At 31.1% G+C, this 23,211-nt stretch overlaps 2 protein-coding genes across 6 annotated transcripts; both read right to left on the bottom strand.

Annotated features, from left to right (window-relative positions):
- Positions 1–2,734: 2,734 nt before the first annotated feature.
- LOC111285877 (zinc transporter ZTP29-like) lies at positions 2,735–11,381 on the bottom strand. 2 transcript variants are annotated; one of them, XM_022875522.2, is made up of 13 exons: positions 11,244–11,381; positions 10,984–11,137; positions 9,762–9,820; positions 8,941–9,033; positions 8,745–8,834; positions 8,542–8,623; positions 7,816–7,871; positions 6,803–6,859; positions 5,870–5,910; positions 4,360–4,427; positions 3,861–3,917; positions 3,610–3,727; positions 2,735–3,194 (listed from the first exon to the last, which is right to left on the bottom strand). In XM_022875522.2, exons 2-13 carry the CDS (start codon positions 11,045–11,047, stop codon positions 3,149–3,151), a joined length of 831 nt encoding a protein of 276 aa, XP_022731257.1. In that variant the 5' UTR covers positions 11,048–11,137; positions 11,244–11,381; the 3' UTR covers positions 2,735–3,148. The 2 variants fall into 2 exon arrangements, with proteins under 2 accessions (XP_022731257.1, XP_089618229.1); XM_089762103.1 differs by having other exon boundaries at positions 10,984–11,373.
- A 6,293-nt stretch (positions 11,382–17,674) lies between these two features.
- NEK5 (Serine/Threonine kinase catalytic domain protein) lies at positions 17,675–22,372 on the bottom strand. 4 transcript variants are annotated; one of them, XM_022876387.2, is made up of 14 exons: positions 22,234–22,372; positions 21,784–22,021; positions 21,464–21,530; positions 20,778–20,843; positions 20,584–20,630; positions 20,252–20,297; positions 20,070–20,150; positions 19,940–19,982; positions 19,799–19,848; positions 19,459–19,540; positions 19,327–19,376; positions 19,160–19,233; positions 19,002–19,053; positions 17,675–18,924 (listed from the first exon to the last, which is right to left on the bottom strand). In XM_022876387.2, the coding sequence occupies exons 2-14, from the start codon at positions 21,879–21,881 to the stop codon at positions 17,950–17,952; spliced, it is 1,731 nt and encodes a 576-aa protein (XP_022732122.2). In that variant the 5' UTR covers positions 21,882–22,021; positions 22,234–22,372; the 3' UTR covers positions 17,675–17,949. The 4 variants fall into 4 exon arrangements, with proteins under 4 accessions (XP_022732122.2, XP_089618231.1, XP_089618232.1 ...); XM_089762105.1 differs by having other exon boundaries at positions 21,784–22,082; XM_089762107.1 differs by lacking the exons at positions 17,675–18,924; positions 19,002–19,053 and having other exon boundaries at positions 19,156–19,233; positions 21,784–22,082.
- Between the last annotated feature and the right edge of the window lie 839 nt (positions 22,373–23,211).

The raw sequence follows: 23,211 nt of genomic DNA on the forward strand, positions 1-23,211 counted from the left end.
AAAAGAATGCTAACCACACATGCAAATTTCTTTTAAGAATATATAGAGCCCAATATGCTTGAGCAATATAACGATAATCTCGTTAAAATGTATTTCCTGCATCCTTATTATCAATGGCCATGCATCCTTGGTGCTTTTAGGAAGGGGCGAGAAAAAATTTTGAAAAAACAAAAAACTGATTCGAAATCATAGAATTCGATTTTATTTAGAATTTTTTTTTTGTTTGAATAAAGATTCGATATTAAATGTATATATTAAGTTTGGATTTGATTTTAGATCAAAATATGAAAAAAAAAAAAAAAAGAACTGAATTGAATTATATATTTTTATTATTTTTTATATATTTTAAAATTTTTATAAAAAAAATAATTATTTTATATATAAACCTATTTAAATATATTAAAATCCCATTAAAATAACATAAAAAAATTTTAAATTTTAAAAATCAATAAAGCAATTTGATAAAATTTAGTTCAGATCAGATTGATTTAGAAAAAATCAATTTAAATTTGGATTAAATTTTAAAAATTTATAATAATATATATTATCTAAAAAAATTTAATTGTATCCGATCCTTCCCCACTTATGTAGCACTTTGTTCCAAGCACTTAGACTTTGCTTAGTATATGTGTGTGTCTATATATATAGACACGACTATTGATCCACTTATGTAATATAAAACTAAACAAAAGTTTTATATAATTTTTTAATCTTTAATTTTAATAGATACAAGAAATGATAAAGATAAGTAAAAATAGAAAAAAATTTTGTTTAATCTCATCTATTGAATCTATTGAAATCGAGAGTTAAAAAATATGTAAAATTAAAAAAATTTTACACTATATAAGTGGAATTAAAAAACTAACACATACTATTTTTTTATTTTTTAAAATATATCGTAAAGAGTATGTATATTGTATCATCCTTTTAACTCCACTTATAAAACCTAAAAATTCTATTGTCAAAGTATTTGATAATTTCTTAAAATTATTTAATTCATTAAATAACGACGATGCATTAAATATAAGAGTGAATTATTTTTATCATTTTATTTTAATATTTTACTCAACTTTGAAAAATAATATTTTGAATAATTTTTTGAAAAATTAATATAAGTAATATTTTGAAATATATAATATTATTTATTTTTGTAGTTATTTAGTTGGATCTGCTGATTTATGTGTGTAAATTTGCAAAGTAACATCCATTATCTGATAAACACATTTTGTTTATAAGAGCTTTCAGAAAAAAAGTTTGGAAACTGCAAAATTTTACAAGTTAATTAACTTTAAGCCAAACATCTACATTTCTAGTACTTCTGAATACAAAGAGTTGTCATGCATATTTTTCTGATTAAATTGCATCACTCATTTATAACCTTTGTTCAATATTTTTATTTTATCCACAATTTTTAAAACTCAATTTTTGTATCTGTAACTTTTTAAAAATATTTTATATTAATCTATTTTCACTTGTTATTAAAATATGATGAAATTTGCCACCTTAAAATTTTTAAAATATGTATAAATATAGATATTTAATGCATTTGACCATAAAAAAGAAAAAATTATATATTTACAATAGGATTTTGCAATAATTTTTAGATGACAATTCATTCAAATTTGTATGCCCATAAATATTATTGGAATTATTATGGTTATTCTTTCCTATTTGAATCTGATTCATTTTCCACATTTTGATTCTAAATGGCTCCAAAGTAATATTGTATGACACATGAATTAAAAATGTAAGTCAACTTAAAATATAAAAGGAAATAAATATAATTTATTATATGAAATAAAACCTTTTAAAATTTAAATCAAATCAAATCAAAATAATTAAATGTATGATACATGGCATTTGTTTAAAACTGTACATAGCAAAATAATAGATTATCCACATTAGATTTTTCTTTTTTCAAAAATTTTGACTTTTATATATATATATATATATATATATATATATAATTATAAGCATTATCTTTCTTAAGAAAAATTAGAGATACAAGGGGTTAGGTTGAAAGATTTTGTGATAAAGATATTTACAACTAAAATTTTCAATTTTCATTGTTTATTTTAGAGATAACTATACTTTTAATCCTAAACGTTTACACATTTTTCATTTTCATTTTCAATTGTTGGACATTTGCTGTTTCAATCTTAAATCCTATCAAATCTAAACTACTTTAGTCTAAATGTTATTTTTGTATGGAATGAGTAAGACACGGCATTCCATGTGGGTAGGTTGTGCCATTGAGACATGCCATGTCACCAAGCCGGTTATCTCCCTCTTTTTCTATCTTCACTTTTGCTTTATCCAGTCAAAAGCTTACTTTTCCTACGAAAGGAAAGATGGGAGTAGACAGCTTTGATCCCACCCATGACTCTGTTGATGAGATTTTTGTTTGAGGAAATCCATATCCAAGAAAATAGAATGATGTTCTATTACATATGCAGCGTTTCCCTTTCGTAAGGGAAAAATATGGAACTTAAGGTCAAATTTTGAATAATCTTTCATTATTACCTCATTTCCATTTCTAACATGGCTAAGGCACCGTAGGCACGCTGAGAATCCTTCCCACTGCACTCAGCCAATTGATTTTTGACTTCAAACGCAGTAACAAGTCTTTCACACCGAATTTTAGCTCATCATTGAATGGTGTGAAATTACGCGATACAATAGTTTCATTTAATTTTCCATAAAAATGGACTTATTTTGCATAGGCGGTCAAGCATTAACAACTGGAAGTTCCAGGGAACAATGATAAATAGTTAAGGTCATTGTAGCCAACTCTTACCTCACAAGTCTATTAATTGTTTCGGATTGTCGACCAGGGTTATCCATGGTTAAACAGAGGGCTACAATCAAGACTTCCTGACCTGCCATAAAGATCCATACCTAACATTTTCTTTAACAAGATCCATAAAAATTTATTTTCTTTTTCTTTCTTTCCTTTCCAATCTTCAGTTTGTTAAAGAAATAAATCGATATTTTGTACATTACATATTGGCCCCTTCATCCTTGTGCTTAAGATCTTCCCAGAGCATCTGGCTAAAATATCAGAGAAAACCATCAATATTGTATGCGAAATGCAGACACAGTGGTTAAGGAATTCACAACATTTTGTTGATTGGCACATGGAAAGAAGCTACAAGCCAATGTCCTCAGGTATGCTCAGTTGAAGAAAGTATAGGCTGCTTGCAAAACCGTAGAAAAGATATGTAAATGGTAAGTTCATGAGGAAAAAAAAAACAATAAATAAAAAATATAAACAATTAAATGCAATTAGGTGAACCAACATATAAATCCACATGATTTAACAAGTACAATCTACCATGTAGTTCTGCTAAATGTTTTTTTTTTTTTCTTTTCCCCTAGCTATTGTGGATATGATGTGCTTCCCTGAATTAAAATTTCCTTTCCCCATGGGCCAAGTAGTTAAGATGTTGCCCAACATTTATGAGTTTAAAAACACGCTTCATGCATATTTAATTTTTCCTTAAGATAAACCAGAATTTGAACTGCATGTCTATATGAGCTAAGCAATGAAAACATGAAGTTTCGAGCCGTTTCTTGAAACAGCACATGGTTCACTATGAATTTTATTACCTTGCAGACATGAAAGCCATTCCAAAGAAAACAGCCTTGACAGCTTGCTTATGCCCCACATAATCAAATGCCAATGGCAGCATTTCGTGTAATGTTAGGAAGGCCATCACCCCACCAACTGAAATTTTAATATAAATTTAGAGTAAAAGATTATCACAAGATGATATCAGAGAGCTAGGAAGTAGATTCCAGATTCTGTATTCATTTTTCTACAATCAGATAGGATCAGAGCAATCAATGGTACTACAAACCTGATCCTAACAAGCCCTCAAGAATTTCAGGATTTAAGCTCCTTGGGAATAGATAAGCTGTAGTGCAAGGAAAAAGTCAAATCAACAGCCGGATAGTCTGACATTTATAGGGAACAAAATCTTGCAAGCAAACAGGCTCTAAATCCACCATGAACTTTGACAATACAGATTATATTCAGACCTAAATACAAATCATATCAAAATAAGAAATAGAAAAAGATAAGATTAAAACTTTCCCAATATACAAAAAATGAAAGAGGGTCTTTAGTCCAGATAGCTCACAGTGCTTTCACAATATTGCGGTTTATAACTCATGACCAACGTTTAACATTTCAGTTAAAAGAGCATTTCACCGAAAGACTTCAAGCTTCCTTAAAAGAAAACCTTCTAATTCTTATTTTCATTTTCTTTCTATAGTGGGAATTTTTAAGTTTTATTTTTTATTTTTTTACCTTTTTTAATCTTTTTCTGGTACTTCGAGAAAAGGCAGTTCACTTACCAACAATTACAACACCAAGAGGCTCAGCAAAACCAGAAAGTGTAGCCAATTTGAATGCCTGCCACTTGCTGCCAAATAATACAAACAAAACAGTTAACAATTTCATCATACAAAAAGTTCTAATTGTTTACATACTTAAAAATGGAAAGACCACTTTAACAGCATACAGCTCATCCAACAACTCACAATGCAAATGCCCACACCAGAACAGTCAATTTAATCCAATTATCATGGCAGGTGATGAAGACACTGCCATTATTGAATGACTGTACCGTAGAATAGATGGGAAAAGCTTGCAGTGACATGGACAATAAACAAGAATGGTTGAACTACATTCGAAAGGAGTTTCCATAACTTCCCCAAAACACAAAGTACTTGTATGAAGTCAAAAAAAAAAAAAGTAGATCTGAGAAAAAGCAAAGCTACTAATGCAGAACTTAAAAAGTATTAATATTGAGATCATCAACAAAACATATGGTACTGTCATTAATGAGAATTTCTTCACCATCCCTACAATAAATTTAGAAACCAATCACAAGTATCTTCTTGAACACCAGCATTACTGCTCTCACTGTAATCTCTATCACCACCTATAATACTCAGGACTGTCCAGTTAAAGTTAGGACTAGTGCCTCCTTGCTAGGAGTGTAATTGAGCCGAGCCGAGATGAAAAAGTGAGAAGCTCGAGTTCAACTCAAAATTCACTTTCGAGCTCGATCGAATTTTAATTTTCAAGCTCGAGCTCAACTCGAGATAAAAATCACGCTACTGAAACTCGCTCAATTAGGCTCGTTCAATAAAAATGAACTTGATTCTCATGCTCGATTTCAAGCTCAATTATGCGTTCGAACTCGAATTCGAGCTTGAATTGATATATACAAAGGTAAAGTAGTAATTTTTTAATTAAAATAATAAAAATATATTAAAATTTAAAAGCTCAATTAGGCTTGTGAACTACTTGAGTTAGATATTAGGATGCCTGAACTCAGCTCACTCGATAAGTCGAGCTACTCGAGCTTGACTCAACAATGACCGAATTGAATTCAAGTTTTATCCGATCTGAGTCCTAGTAGCTTGTAAACATTGATATATCATTTACACCCCTACTCCTTACCACTGGCGTTACCTAGGACCACCATCTTGACATCATATTGCCAACCCTTACACTTAGACATAGTTCCACAATCATTATACCCGGTATACACCTTCTCATCAAGTACCAATCTTTCACCCTGAGCCAAGCAAAATATTTTGGCGGCCTATGGTACTTAGCAAAGGGCAGAAGAAAATAAATAAATGAAAAAAAAAATGACTTTTTCACAATGGATCTTTTTGTTAGATGTCCTAGATCCACAAGGGATATAGGTCCTTCCCATTCCATAAACCCCATCCTCACATCCTCAAAATTCAGACCTACAACCTCCAAGTTGAAAGTCCCTAATTCTAACTTTGGGTCCTATACGTGGATTTTCAAGAAACTAAATTGATTAACGTCTCAATAAATTCTCACCTTTGTGTAGCAAAATAAATGGGAAGTGCAACAGCAACACCCTGTAAAATGAACATAAAGAACTTAAGACAAAACAAAATACTTAATAATTTTATATGTATATATATATATGTGTGTGTGTGTGTGTGTGTGTGTGAAGGGATCAAATTACACCAAAAAAGTTTTACACCTTTTTCTAACCATTGATTTCAATAGATTCAAGGGATGATAGAGACAAATCAAAAAGAAAAAAATGATTTAATCTTATCCATTGAATCTATTAAAATCAATGGTTAGAAAAATATGTAAAAAGGTGTAAAGCTTTTTTGGTGTAAATTGATCCTTCCCTTATATATATATATATATATATATATATATACATATATAAATCAGAAGATAGCACGTGTATGCATAACCAATTCAGTTTTTATCAATTTATAAAATAGTTCAACCACACACATACACACAAATTCTCTCTCTCTCTCTCTCTCCCCAACATGCACACATATACTGGTTTAAGAAATGCAGCCCAATTTTGTATACAACATCCAAGAAACCTAACATGTGTAAGCAGCAGTGATTTAAGAAGTTTTCTGAACTTCAGACCAGACTGGCCAGTTCAACTGGTTGGAGAGGCCTCTTGTACCTTGTAAGGTCTGGAATCCATTTAACAAGAGGTCAAAAGTCTTAATGCATTAGACTGGTTCCTGTTTGTTAAAACAAGATTTAAAAATTTTTTTTGCAAGTTATGAGATTATAAACCTTGCCCTTGTAGTTGATAAATCAGTTGTTAAACAATCTACCAAAATGCAAATTATTGTCATCATCACCAAATTCAATATATTTTTTAATAAGAAAACATAATTTATTCTGAACTAGCAAAACTGGGAACTGGCTACTTAAGTAGCTGCCTTCAAGGCCAGTTTAAAAATTACTGGATTTAAAAATATGTACCTCTGGGATGTTGTGCAAAGCAATGGCCAAAGCTAAATTAAGACCAACACGAAGACCCTACAAGAGAAATATATAGGCAAGCAAAGAGATTCATTAGCATACATATAAAACAATGTGGGTTCTCAATGACAAATTTATATCAAGTCAACACTTCCTAGAGTAAATTAGTAGCTTCTACTAGCCAACAAGAATGAAACATTCTAACCATCAAGTTTGCTTGCATCAAGAAGATATTCCTTTGAAACGAAAGAATGCAGTAGAAAGTTTAATACCAAAATTATTTTTCTAGTAAGCAATATGTTCCCACTTTAAGACATCCATAACTCTGTTGAATTTTATATGGAAATTACTGCCATAAAATAATAAATTGCTTACCATCATATATCACTTGGCATGGTACCATTTAGCTTTTCTTTTTGGAGTGGGAGGGGAAGTTATAATTGGCATCAGAATCAACCCAATCAAACAAAGCAGTTCTATGCTGTAACGGTCCTTTTGGGATTCATTAGGAACTTATATTTAGTATTTATTATTAAGATGGATAGCTTCTTCTGGTGTGAGTTCCAAGACTTTATAAGCTTAAGAGCCCATACCACTCCCAAAGAGAAACGGAGAGAGAAAGTTAAGAAATAGATGATCTTCATTGCCATAAATGAAATTTGAAATACCCAGTTCAAATCAAATAATGAATAGTTAAATTGTCATCCTTGGCGCATCAATAATATGGAATCATAGAAAATCACTAAATAATAATGGTGTTTAAGTCAATAACATTTAAGAAAAAGACATTCAGAATGCTGCATCAACAACCATTAACAACCATAGAAAGGTAAATTTATCATTCAAGAAAACTGCTTGTCGAGTTTGAAAAAAAAAAAGACTGCTAAATTAACCACTTAAGAATATTTGAAAAGTTAAGCTATTCTTGCTTCAATCTCAACATATTTTAGTTGCAGAGCATCTGGTGTTATAAATTTTACTTGATAGTCTCAGAAAAAATAGGTTGGGACTACCTTCATGGATCCAAGGAAAACTGCCATCCCCTCAGGAAAATTATGCAAGCTTATGCCTGCCATTTATAAAAGGAAAAAGTTCAGTCAATCAGACTGATATGAGCAGTTCTTATGGTTAGTAAGAGGCAATAGGCTAAACCAAATAAAAGGAACCAAAAAGAGCTAAGATATTAGATCCCTCATCCCTTGATAATACAAACTGTCAAAGCTTTATATATAATATTTGAGCAGCTAAGTTTAATTCAAACTATTTATAATACAATATTTAAAGCAGAGGAGGACTGTACTAGTAGTAAGCATTACTGGAATCAAAAGTTAAATCAAGCACCCATCAGTAAAAACAAAATTTAGGCCAACAAAATAAAAGCAATCAAAGATATTGTAGCAAGTACCAACTGCTTCACTCTATGCTTTCCTAATTTGGCATAACAACAACACAAGAACAGGCCTTCATGTGTTGAACATCATGTTGCCATCTTCAACCACTCATCCACACTGATGGAAAGTGGAAGCAAAAAAGGAATTTTATAATTTATCATGGAAAACCAAAATTTGATCATATTAGATAACAAAACCTATGACCTATGACCTTTATTTGAAGCTATATCAGTCAAATACACATTAAGTTAATCAACTATAGTAGCCAATTTCATGCATGGTTTATTATCAAATACGCCATAATTGGTGCAGCAATAGATTTGAAACATGTCTACAAAACAGTTTTACCTATTGCTGTAATAATTCCACTAAAGAAAACCTGGCGGCGATGCTTTTTCACCATGTCCTTGCCCCCTTCATCACCATTTTTCTGCTCTCAAGTGCATTATCAAACAGTCGATACACAGTTCAATACTTTTGGGTAAATACAGATGCTTCACATGCCAATTTGGAACAATCATTCAGTAATAACACATAAATATCATGCAAACCTTTTTGCTTTTCACCTCAGAATGCTGAAAATGTGTTGGTTCTGGTATAAAATTGGCAACCATGGCAAAGAAGACAACACCAGCAAAAAACTGCATTGTTTCAGCAATAACAATTAACTTCAGAGAAAACACAAACGGACCATGGAATAGAAGTTATACATGGCAATTAGAATGAAACTCATAAGATATAGTTAACCCAGAGGTTGCCCTTCAAAAACCCAATTGAGTTCATAGCATTATGAGCCAAATCAAGGAATGATATGCTCAACATTAGACCAGCAGCAAAACCCTGCAAGGAGACGCCAGAGTGTTAGACAAGATATCTGCTTACAATGTATCTATTTCTTAAAACAAAAGAAAAAAGCTCAATATACAGAAGGCATTAACTTTAACTGGCTCTTTAAAATATTACCTAGCATTCTTGGATTAAATAAATATAAACTGGGAAAATTTTAACCGAGAAGAACTTGAAAAATAAAGCATAAAAAGATAAATGGGGAAAAACAAGCAGCTAAGCAAATAAAATTCCTAGAACAAATGAGACTCTGCTAAACAAGATGACATTTGTTACGCGTTGAAAAATTTTAATAATTCAAATTTTCTTGATGTGTTTATGTTATTTTGGAAATCACATAAATAGAATATGTTCAATGAAAATCAGTTTAAAATGTTAAAAGGCTAGAACCAACTTAATTTATTCAGACAAGAGTATTTTAAAATTTTAGTTATTCTACTACACTAGCCTATGCTAGTTAAAGTTTTTTTTTTTCTTATACATCATCTTCCTTTTAACTCCTGTAGAATTAACATCTTTTGAAAAAATCATGCATCACTTTTTCCAGATATACAATAAAAAAAAAAGGATTCAATACTTAATTATTAGCAGGATGCAAAAGTTAGTACTCAAAAAATTCAATAGTATAAATTTAACAGTGAATGTTCTAGCATCAGGAAGTAGTTGAAAAATAAGTAAAGGATTTCAGCTTTCAGCATTGGAACTAGACCTTGTGGCGTTACCTGTAAAAGCCCAAGCATTTTCAAATTAGGAGCTTGATTAACAATTACAATAAGAGCACCTGTTCAATGATGATGGACATGCTGTTAGAATAAATAGCAAAACTTTTCTGGAATTAATTGCATATATTTATTGTCTGAAAAATGAACACCAAATAACTAAGTAAAGAAGAAAACGAAACAGGGGAAACAAAGAGGTTATACAATTGGAGATAATAACATATTGTTTTGGGCTTAAGTGTTAAAATTATCTACAGAACTTTGGAGTATAACGTAATGATGTTATTAACTAAACAAATATATTAGAGACCAAGTATTCGACAATCAAAAACTTTGCACTTCATCTGGTAATCAAGTCTTAGCCATCAGTGAAACCAAGGGTGATGATTGAGATAACAGAGATGCATGGGCGCTTGCCGGATAAGTATTAAAGCAAAAAACATTCTCATGTTTTCTATCAGAAAGCAGCAGCTGAGCAGAACAAGGCACCTCATTTTCTATAAGAAATCAAGTGCTTCAAATCTGGCCAGATATCTAACTACAAATGCTAGAGGTTAATCAGAGATATATTCAGAATCAGCTATCTATTTCCTTTTTCTTTTATCACAAAACAGCAAATGTTTCCTGCAATAAACAGGGTATATGTTCTCTGACAGTCTTTCTCATTGTACACCACCTAGATCAGTAAATGTGGAGTTCAAAATCTCCCTATGAAATACAACAAATAAAAGCATTTCTTATTTTGTTTGGGATTTAATCCTTTAAAACTTGAATAGAATACTATTAAAATAGGAAATTTTCTGCTCGTAAATCCTCAAGGAGTTCTCTGCAAGAAAATTTTATGGTTAAACGATGCACCAACAATAGCTCGGACAAAACATTATGACTGTGTACGAATTGCCAACGTGTGTAATTCATATTATCATTTTGAAGGATTGGAACTTTAGCAGAAGAAGGCCATTGCATGCTGTTTGCCTACAATCAGGTATATTTTTCAGTTTCACATGAAATTCAAGAAACAAATGTTAGAAGTTGTGTTCTGATTCATAGACTTCTAAAATGTACCACTGCTTCTCACATACAACAAATTTACCTAAAAAGTCAAAAACTTACAACTAAGAAAGAGGAAAAGAAAGGGCAAAAACACACAGTTAAAAGTACCCAGAACCACATATGTCATAAGTAAAACAAATAAAGGGAAAAAAAGAAAAGACCGGTATCTAACCTAGAGAAGTACTGAATCCACCCACAAGTGAGAGAGCAAGCGCCACCATAACCTGAGAATCCATGGAAAATTTGCTTCTCTATGGTAAAGGGTTGATGTGGCAGTGGGAGAATGATAATTTTTGGAGAGTTTTGAGTTTTGGACTGATATTTGACTACCCAAAAATATAAATATATGGTCAGGAAGATACTAATAGGAACAAAAATGAGCAATTGCGAAAGACAAACACGTAAGTAATGCAGAAGAGAAGGAATAATTACAGAAAAAGAAAGAGATGGTTGAAGAAAAAGGGTGCTAAATGGAGGGTATTAGGCATGGGTGTCAAGTGTTAACGACCATTTTCTTGCTCCGCAGACTATACCTAACTTCAACCAATTGTATTTTACAAGTGCTTGCTTTTACTTTTCTAATACTAATATTTTGATTTGCTAATTTCATATACGTACATATATATATATATATGTATATATTATTTGCTGGATTCCTTTCTCTCCCACTCTTCTTACGACTCCAATGTCGAAGCAAGCCCCTCTTTCGGAATCTGTTATCAGGATTGGGAAGACCCGACCTACGACCACGATACGGGCTTAAGGCCCAATTCAACCCAATTTCACTCTAATCTTCGGCGTCATTTGATTTTTGTCTGTTCCACGCTTTTTTTTAGGTTTTATTTGAATGGGGGTCAATGCCAAAGTGGCAATTAAATAAGATAATTTGGATTTAAATCGCACTTGAATCAGTTAAATTTTGGAATTTTGGAATTATTCGATTTCGGATAAGTTTGATGATCCTCCCTTATTAGTTTTATTTTAACATTTTTTTTTAATAAAATGGTAACTGGATCATTTTCTAAATTTTTACTGCGTATAAAAATGAGTATAGTGCTATTACTTATTTTTCACTCAAAATATTATTTAATCATTCAAAAAAAAATTTTATTTTTCTTAAATGGAAAGTGGAACATCTAAATATCAATACTATATAATTAAAACAATCTCTTAAAGATATTTGACAAAATTTAATTGGTTTTATTAATTAATAATTAATTATTAAGCATATGGGCTTCACTATTGTTTTAGAAGAATGGGCTGAGTAAATAGTTCACAGAAGTTATGAAAATGGAGTGAGTAAATGATATGGTTTTCTTACATGTGTTGAAAAAATGAACCGAGTAAAGAGTATACATAATATGGTTAATATTAGTTATAGATTTAATAAATTTTTTAATTACCTATTATTATATATTTTTATTATATGTAATACAATAATAATAAAATTAGTTATTAATTTCAATTTAATTTTTAATTTACATATTTAAATTTATACATTATATACAATATAATGCAATAATAGTAGTAATGTAATAGAAACATTAAAATTAGCTTATGTATTGCTATGTAAATTTTACGTTTGAGACTCAAATTTAATTAATTTGAATATAAGATTACATATTACATGTTGTGAATATCAATAAATAGTAAAAATTAAAAAATTAAAAAATAATTAGTAGTGCTGTCATTTGCTAATAAGATAAAATTATAAATGGATTAGTTATAATTTAGATAATATTTGGTATCATTTTCAACATTACCATGGTAATGTAATCACCAAGTAACCTTATCACTCATGATATGAAATTATTTTGTTTGATTAATAATTATTAATTCATTCGAATTAAAGATATTATTAAAAATTAAAAATTATTTTATTCAAAAATATAAAAATAATCTTTTTTATTATAACAATTACACATGTTAATAATTTAAATGTTGTTTAAAGATAATAATTCATAAAATATAGTAATATTTTATTTATTTTACAATAAATATAATTGACTTATTAAATATATTTGATTATTAAGTAAATTAATTTTTAAATTTAAATTATGTAAAAAAAAAACATTTGAATTAGAAAATAAAATTAATTTATTAAAATCATAAAAAAAAATTAAGACATTATATTATATGTGAAACATTAAAAAAAGTAAAATATATATATACAAATTATTTTTTAACTTATTATTAACGAATATTAGTTTGAAAATAAAATTTTATAATATAAAATAATTACAATTTTAATAGAAATCAAACTTTTAATTCACATATTAAATTAGTAATATTGATTATTACTAATTTTACATATCATCTTATTTTAGTGATAAAAATTTCTTATTCTTTTGGATAGAAATTAGATTACCTTCTAAGATAATGATCTAATCACTCTCAATGATTCAAGATTTTTATCACATAAGATTACTAAGTGTTTACCAAACATAATAATTTAATCACCATATACAGACCATTATGATTTTTGAAATTTTCATCTTGTACCAAATACTAACTTAATGAGATTTTTAATTGGAGTTAAGCATATTAAATTTAAAATTCTTTTAAGGAATAAACAATAAATCTTTTTTACTTTAAATTTAAAATTATCTTCAAATTTGATTTTTTTTATACATTATATTTAAGTTATCCTTGCAAGGGGTTTTTTTTACTACCACAGTAGTCATAAATAATATTTTATATTATATTTGTTTTAAGTTATATGTAATTAATTATTTATGAATTTAATCATTTATAAATGTATCATATCTATGAAGTTAGATTAATTATGGATGAATTTTTTTTTCAAATTTTAAAATATCAAGCATTGAATCATGATAATTGAAATTAAAAATTTAATATTTTATTAACAGATTACGTGATTGTTGAAGTGGATGAATATATTTTATATTTAATGTTATTTTAAATTTAGATTTATATCCATTGAGTGGCAAAAAATCCATGAAACAAATATAAGTTGTTACTGTGAATATATGTTCTTTTTATGTATTTATTTAAACTCTTCATTCATAAATATCAATTATGACTATATTTTTTATATATTTAAAAAATCCATTTTCAGTTTTTTTTTTAAATGTTTTTGTAAATAATAAGTTGTTGGTTTTGAATCAATAGAAATTAGGTTTTTTTTTTTTTTGTCTATACATCAAGAGTTTGAATTGAATGAATTTTTGACATCAGGTAATATTTCTTTTTTTTTTTTAACAAATTTTCACTTAAAGTTACAAGTTTCTCATTTGAGATAATATGTATTATTTGTTCATACTGATAATAAAATTAAAGTACATTTTTTATTAAATATCTACTTTAAAATAATTTTTAACAAATAAAAACACTATAAGCGGAGAAAATATTAGAAATATAGACCACTTTTTTATCATCACAATAATTTCATATTGCACTCAGATCCCTAACTGAAAATCAGGGACCAAAATAATAATCCAAACACATAACCACCACCACCGTCCTCGCTCTCATTTTCTCGGTCGAAGTCTCACAACAAGTCAAATAAAAAATAATTAACCATAATAAAAGTAAATAATATTTAATGCCGAAGAAGAGCAAGAACTGAGAAGAGCAATGATGACCAAACGGCAGTGGAAGGGACTGTGACGAAAGATCCAGCTCCAGCTTCAATCGACGGCGATGGTGACGGTGCCAGCTCGCTATCTTGGGCTCTCATAACACCCAATGAGAGAAGAGCCGCTGCGAAGAAAATGTACAAAAATGCGCAGTTGATGCTAACGTGAGCCATTTTCTGAAAAAAAAAAAACGAAGAAGAGAAAATTGTAGTGGAAATTGGGAGATTTGTTACAAAAGACGGAGTGAAGATTCGTCATATTTATAGCCATCGCTAAAATCTCTAATCTTTAGTTGAACGTTTTAAAATTGTTGATTAATTCAACTAATTAATGTTTTTGGGGACCACCGACCACAGAGAAACAGGTCAGCTTTTGTTGTGGTCCCTAAAGTTCTTTGGGGTTTACGTTTAAGCATTTTGCGTGCGACATTTCCTTCGGAGATTGTTCACTTTTAACCGTTGATTTATGAGTGAAAGTTCATCATCACACGGTCAAAAGAAGACAAAGATGCACTCTTTAGAAGCATCAGAGTCGTCTCTCAGCGTGACGTAACCGCAATATGGGGTTGGGGGACCGCGCAGAGGACACGTGGCGGAAGATGAAAAGGCCAGCGGTTGACAGCGATGATGATTAATGGAGATAATTATGCTTAATAAACTTTTGATTAAAAACTAGCCGTTGGATCCCAACGGTCACCTTCTCCTTGTATTCGCTTTCAACTAATTTCTTTCAATTGCATTTGTCCTTTTCTTTTTTCCGTACAATTATTTTGCTTTTGTTTTTGTCCCGCATCCCCTTTTGCTTGACAAATTTGGTGTTTTCAAATTCAAAATAGTTCAAGGCTCATAATTCAATGAATAAATTAGATTTTAGAAAAAATATTTAACATAATAATTATTGATCTTGTTAAGTTCAATTAATAATAATTGGAAAGCTGTACTAAAAGAATTAGAAATAGAAAGAGTAAATAAATATTTTAAGAGCTTAAATTTTTTTAAAAGAAAGCTATTCTTAGAACTTAGATGAAACCATAGGTAAGGAAATTCTTACTTTTGGTTACTTATACTACTAGCTGATAATGTAATTCCAAGAATAAATTTTAATTATAGGAAAAAGATTGATTTTTTTATGTGATTTATTAATAAAATATTAAATTTTTAATTTTAATAAACAGAGTTTAGTTTCAACGAATAGCGTTCAATCTATTTTAGTTTTAAGTATAAAAAAATTAAATATTTTTTAGTGAAAAAGATAATTTTTATTTTTTTAAACTATTATAGTAATTTTGCATTAAATGTGTTAATTGATAAATAATATATAGTATTTGTTAATTTAATACAAAGGAATAAAATTTTGATTTGGTAATTTAATTTATCGTCATCAACAATTATATAATATTTGTTTGAAACAAAAAATTAAGATGTAATAGTTAAATGTGTCATTTACTTTCATTACCTAATAATCAACCATTCAACCTCCATGTATAAAAAAAATCATTTGTTATATATATTTTGTGCAACCAACCTACCAAGGAAACCTAAATTTTCAATCATTACCCAACATTAATTGCTTCATCTTTACAAACTGTAAAATTGGTTTTAAATAAGTAAAAAAGATTAGAGAGGCAAGAGCAAGCACTGCAACTTGACAAATTTGACATGCATCTTGGTTGAGGAATCAGAAACTAATCGTCTTGGTAATTTTGCCACTTTACATGCAGGGGCAGGGCTAATGGCTTCCCTTAAGCCTGATGAGCTGATAACAAGGGTGAGCAAAAGAATGCTCCTTCTAGCAAAATAATAAACAAGAAATGATAATTGAAAATGAGGTAGTAGTAGAAGAAGAAGAAGAAGAAGATATAAAGGGCAGCAACAGAGAGTTTCTGAATTAATGGAGCACGATCCTGTTCCTCAAGGGTCAAAGGCAAAGAAGAGAAGCTCAAAACATGATTCTGCCTTGACAGGTAAATACTCGTCTCTCAAACCTTGATGACTATACTTGCAGTTGCAGTAGCAGCTAGTTTTATGAAGTTGAAGTGATATACGTTGCCTTATCCAACTAAACAAGAGTAAAGCAGTAGTTTCCATCTAGGACCAGGTTGGAAATAATATTACAACATAATCATACCACCCGATCATCCTTCAATGGCAGAATATGGATTTTACTGCATATTTCAAATACTCTGGTCATAAATACCACACTTGTCCCATACCATATATGGGGAAAAAAAACCAATGAAATTAACTGAAGAAGATTATGAAATATTAAAACTCATCTGAGTCACTCACCCTCATTTGTTCCATGGATGTTATCTGGAGATTTCAGTCTTACAAAATAAACGGTCAAATACACGAGTTCTGGTTTTAGTGGGGGTCAAGTCAAGTCAAGTAAAAGTTGCTGGAGTTCTGGCTCACTCGTTGGGCGAAATTAGATTGGATGACTTATTTCACAAACTCATCTGTTGAAATCAGAATTCCTCTCTCCAACTATTTCTGATTATTGTTGATCAATTGTAGTGCAACTATGTTTCCTCGAAGAGGAACAAAGTATTATAAAAATCTCCGTTCATTGAAGAGGTACAAAGGTAAGCCAAGTCAAAATTGCTTTAGTTCCAATACTGCAGCATCTAGGCAGTGTGACTGGCTTTAGCATGAGCCAATTTTCTACATGGTTTGGCTTCTGCTATGCCAAGGACAGTCCTTATGTAAGTGGGCAGATGAGACCCATATGTCATAGCATCAAGGATATCTCACCTCTTCTTAATCGGATCACAAGCTGAACAATTACTAAAGAATATATATTGCACTAAATAAGGAATTCATCAGTTATTTTTCTAGTGCAAACTCTTTTTCCCTGGCTTTTTGTTCTTGCCATGAATGTTCTTGCTAGGCTTTCGACTTTAGCAACTAGTGCTCTAAATCACGGGTACCCAAAGCAGAATTTGTGTCAAGTATTATTGACATTGAAACATGATCACGAGAAGGACAATTTCAGAATATGATGCTAAGCGATAAACAAGAACAGAAAGACTAGAAGATAAAATAATTTATAGCAAGAGGAAGTTTAATTAAGCTGCCAAAAAAAAGGTTGTTGACATAAAATGACAGTTTCTTTTCCCTCAAGAATTAGAGTCACTAAAATTTACAGTATTCTGTTTAGTCATTGCTTTCCAGCAGAAAGGATTTATATGATTTCAGTGGCAATGATATATTTTCTTAGCGTTAATTCTGTTGTTTGCTGAACTTTTAGGCACAAAGCAAACGATTTTCACAGGAACTTGATTAAGATGACCAACTGAAATGTAGTCCGCAACTTCTTTGGTCCAAAATATGAGTACAATTAACCGATAATGTGGTCTGTAGATGTCTAATCATGGCATTTTTTGAGCAACATACGAGAAGAATGTTGCAGCAGGAACTTGATGCTGAAGTGAGAGGTAAATACAGATGGAATCAAATTGAATCTGCGTCAGATTCAAAACACAATTAAGTTACCTACTTGGTATTAATTACTATATATGTAGTGGTGGATTGTTTAAGTTATCCTTTTCTATGATCCACTGGTATTTTGTTCTTAGCATTCATTAGGCTCTTTGTCAGCCAAATTGCTGTTTCTCTTGATGACACAGCTTCTTCCCCGAATGGTCTTAGCACACCTGCAAGTTCCTCAAGTCTTTCCTGTCTAAGTAAACTTGCACAAATCTCCAGCAGTGATTCCAAAGCTTCTGCTCTCTGTTGGCTCTGAGGATCCAGTTTGATCCTTCTTTCATAATCATGCAGCATAGTTAGTGTACTCATTATTGAGAAGTCATCAGAAGTGCCTCTGCTTAGCTCTTGCAGATTTTCTTTCCTCACCTGCTTGGAACTGCTAAATTTATTTTCTTTTGCTCTAACTTGATTTTCGCGTGGAAGTCTCCATCTACTTGCTACTGTTGTCTTTTGTGGAGAAGCACTGATTGAATACAAGTTAGGAGTTTCTGTTGCATGTAAACAGCACCTAGGTATCTTATCATGTACAAACTGGCTACTTTTCTCCAATTCTGTCCCCTTTTTACATCCAGTAAGAGCACCAATACGTGTGGAATCCACACTCAAAATTGCCAATCTCTTGCAGCGGCTCCCATTATCATCCTTGCTTTCTCTACCTGCCTCTTCAATAACTTGAAATGGTTCCTGCACTATCTCTGATTGTTCAGAGGTGAACTTTTGTTGCGCGTCTTTGTGATGAGCACTTGATGTACATTCCAAGATAGTTCTTGAGCTACTGGCACCATTTACATTCGGATGTACTACCATAAATGCATCAGCTTTTCCTTCATAAACAATTCTCAACTCCTTTGATGGGCTTGTCCTTTCAGCTTTTGGATTCCCAGTGTCGCATTTGTTGGGAAAAGGGCTTTCTTTTGGCTTACCCTTGATGCTTAGTTCAGACTTTACCAGGACAAAGACAGGAGATAGATTATGGCATTGAGCAAGATATGGTTGTAAATGTGGATGCCTCAACAGCTCTGCGGCCTGAAGTATAGTAAAAAACAAGTTTCAGGACATTTCAATTCTCTTACAGGAAATAGAGATGGAATAATTGAACTTACTGTTGGTCTGTGTTCTGGGTTCTTTCGTAGCATGGTTTTGATCAATTGCTTCCTGCAGTTGGGAAGATTTCCTTGCATTGGTTATGAACTTCTTGTGATATGTATTTTGCATAATATTCTATATGTTGGAAATTATTTTGAAAATAACATCTACTTACAGCGTAGAGGAATACACTGTTGGGAGTGGAGAAATGGAGGATCGATTGATTTTGTTGACGAGTCCTGCCATATCCTGTTTAAAGAATTATAGCCACTAAAACTTTACTTTGACGTTTTTCTGGAGGACAATGGAAAATTGATAAGTACAGGTTAAGCCAACACTTACAGGAGCCCTGAATGCAGGTTGATGGGCAGCTATTTCAAACATGCAGCAACCTGTCAGAAAATTTCAACACCAAGGATGTCAAGCACTAGGTTCATGGTCCTAAATAAAAAAAGTTTGTCAGATTAATCTTACCTAGGGACCATATATCCGACTTGTAGCCATATGGTATATCTGCAAGAAGCTCTGGACACATGTACTTTGGAGTGCCCACAACCTGGGCAGAATAGAAGTAAAATGTGCATATATCAGCAACCAGCTCCTGAATAATTGATAGCCTAAACTAATCAATTAAAGTCAGTAGCTCAGAAAAAAAGAGAAATTTCAGTGTGTCAAGAAATAATAGGTTCTTTGCAAGGTTGATGGGTCATGTTTTAGAAGAATTCTAGCCATAGAAGATAAAACAAGAAAGAGAAGAGTAGAGGTAATAGGAGCTCAGTTTCTATGAGATAACGTGAGATAATGCAGCCATTACTGTTGAAGTGAGATCCTCTTTGTTTAGTAGCTTCGCTAGTCCAAAGTCACCTAATATCAAGGCTAACATGAGTAAGTACAGTTGCAAGTAAAAGAAAGTGAAATATAGAGAATACAAGTTTCACGAATTTGAGTTTCTCACCTAGCCGAATATTATTGTCTTTTGTAAGGAAAATGTTGGAGCACTAAAATTTAGAAGCAAAGTTAGTTGAAAAAGATATGGCAACTGAACTCTGATTAACAGAACATAACTGAACATTCATATTTCATACTTTCAGATCCCTGTGAAGGACACGGTTGGAGTGGAGGTAGTCGACTGCCAGCAACAGTTGTGTTAGCCATTTGCACAGCTTCTGGATGAGAAGAAGGGAGGTGGTGAGCACTAAGGACAAATTAAAATGTCTAGTCCCTAGGTTCTTTTTTTTTTTTCTCTCATGTATTCCATTTCCATTACCTTTTCTGGAAGAAATGTCCCCCTACTTTTCTTTATCATCTCAGCCCTGCAATCACAATGTGTATATTAGCAAGCCTGTAGGATAATTAGCTAATTTTGGTACTAAAGTCTAGTTATATGTTTCAGCTTTCTGTATCTGCTATGGTTTGAAACTCCAGCTTATAGCCTAAAAAATTGAGATGAAAAAAAAAGTTGTAAAAAGCAAAGAGGGTGAAAGAAAAATCATCTTAAAATTTTATTCTGTAAGTGGGAATCTGTCAATTTGTTTAAGCCAACGTTCCAGAGAGCTTTTAAGGTTAACTTTGATGTTTTCTTATCTAGAACAAACTTACACGTCTCCTCCCTCACAATAAGTTGTCACAATGCAGAGATGGGATTCCTGTAAAAAGAAGAATGGATCCAAAGCGGAAAGTTATGGTACTGCTATGCCAATTGTATTTGCATATTTTATTCAAGAATAAAACACTTTTGATTGTTTGATGAGCTCAAACCATCCAGAAAATCAACAAAAATGTGAATACGCTACCTTTTCCACCCATCCATCCTTGTACTCCACGATATACGGATTGTTAAGGTTAGCTATCAAATTCATCTGCAACAGAAATAAGCAATTGAAGTAGAATCATTTTTCGCATAAGATTTCACAATTTAACCATGTAACCAAAATCTTTCTCCATAGCCTTCTGATAAGCACCAGAAATAAAATAAAAGTCATATATGTCAGATGGAAACTATTTGTTTGCCTATAAGAATTATACTACAGAGCCAATATCTTCAGTTCAACTTCGATGTTAGCACAAGATCATTGCTATGTCAAATATCAGAAAAATTATTCAAATACTTGATCACCATTTCCTAATGTTTAAGACCTTAGATGTTCCATGCTAGTTTTTTTTTCCTTTTTTGCAGACCAAACACCTTGAATGGTATTTCAACTCCACTAAGAACCAATCTAATTCAAAGACAAAAGCCAAGAAATAGAGAGTACACTACATTGTGTGAAGATAGGTACCTCATACCAGGATGTTTTGATTTGTCAAAACTCAAAAAAATAGAAAGGTTTAAGGAAATCAGTATATGGGATGGAATCTATTGTATTGAGGTGACTAAATATTAGTCTAAAATAAACCGTTAAGCATGATATGATGCAAAAGAAATGTAAAAATGTGTTGGAAGCAGTTGGTGCTGAAAATAAGTATTCAGAAGACTAACCTCTTGATGCGCTGTACGCTTAAACTTCTCGGTTTGTTTAGCCAAACGAATCTTTTTCAACACATACCTACACATACCTACAGGTATCAATACAGTTGCAAAGAAAATCTATGAAAACTCCATTTTTTCAACATGTCCTAGATTTGTGGAAAATGCATTTTAATGCAGAAGTATATTTCACATAATTCCTAGATGATTGCTCTCAGATTAAATTCCAACACCCAAGTTTAATTTTCCATCACTTTTACAACAGATATAGAAAAAAAATTGAAAAAAGAAATCCAGGTAGAGAGAAAATGTGGCGGAGTATCTGATCTTACTTCTTTTTCTCAGCTTTATGAAGAACAAGAAATGCTGCCCCAAAAGCTCCTCTCCCTATCTTCTCTATGACTTCGTAATCATCCATTTTCGACATCATTTCTTTGTCTTTCTTCTCTATGAGCACCCTTCAGAGCCTGTGGAGCATAACTGAAAAGCTTTGTCTTCAATGTTCACCGATTACTCTAAGCTTTGCAGTAATGTTTGGTAGTAGTTTTTCAGGCTCTGGAACATTTAAGCCTACATGTCCACCACCATAGCATTAAATAGACATTAAAGATGATACCAGAATCAAAGTTGTCTGCAGGAAACAATGTGACAACAAAATTTTGAGTTGAGCAATGAGCTGATCAGAGGCAGAAATCATTCAAGAAACATGAACGCATATGTATGAGCATTAAATGCCATATTTATACATAGGGGAAGAGCACTGAGCAGTATTAAAAGATTACCAAGAAAAGTAGTGGCAGGAAGAATTCTTGGAAATGCCAAAGCTCAAGGAAACTTGGAGAGGTAAAGGGATAATTTGGGTTTTGAAGAAAAATAACCGGTAGAAGATGGAAGTTTAAAATGTAAAGGGAGGGAAGATTTGAGGCAAAAGCAAAGGAAGAAAAAGGGTTGTTGCGACTGGTAAGCCAACCATAGTTTAAAAATGGGAAAGCAAAAGCTTTGCTTAAATTTTCAGTTTCCTCCGGCTATCATTACTTTCCATGTGGTTGGTACGTCACTATCTCCTTAACTAAAAACTCTTTTTTGTTATATATATTTTTTTGACCTTTCAAAATCGTATAAGATTTCTCTGAAAAAAAAAAGGAATGCTGCTAAGGAAAAGGAATGGCGGGATCTATAAACTATGGTTAGCATCACCTTAGCATTTCTTCACTAATACGATTAATGTTACAAATTATATGAAATTTAAAAATATTTAATATAATACTAAAAAATTTATTTATTTGTCACGTTTCATTATTAAAAGTTAATTACATTAAAAACATATATCATATTAATTAATAAATTAATAATTTAATTACCTCATTATAAATTTTAAAATTCAAATATCATACTAAATATTTCATAATAATTTAGGAGTCATTTGTAACATTAATCTTTATGAATAATATTAAAATAAATCCTTCAACTTTACTTAAAAATAAAATAAGTTTTCAAACTTTTAGGAATAAATAAAATTAATTCCTTACTTTAAAATAAAATATCTATTTGATTCTCTACTCATTGATTTAAATGATTATATTTCTAAAGGTATCAACAAACATGTTTTGGATATACATAGGCTAGCAGCATCAAAAGGGAAAAAGAAGAAAACAATTATCAGCCAAGTTGCGAAATCATAAAGGAAGTTGGGGATGAAAATTTTGTCTTTCCCCAACAGCAATATTTACAGCATGTGAGCCTTTAAAGAAAATTGAATT

This window comes from Durio zibethinus, chromosome 6 (genome assembly GCF_047325235.1).
Source record: "Durio zibethinus cultivar Kanyao isolate XHJ-2024 chromosome 6, ASM4732523v1, whole genome shotgun sequence".
Classification (NCBI taxonomy): Eukaryota; Viridiplantae; Streptophyta; class Magnoliopsida; order Malvales; family Malvaceae; genus Durio; species Durio zibethinus.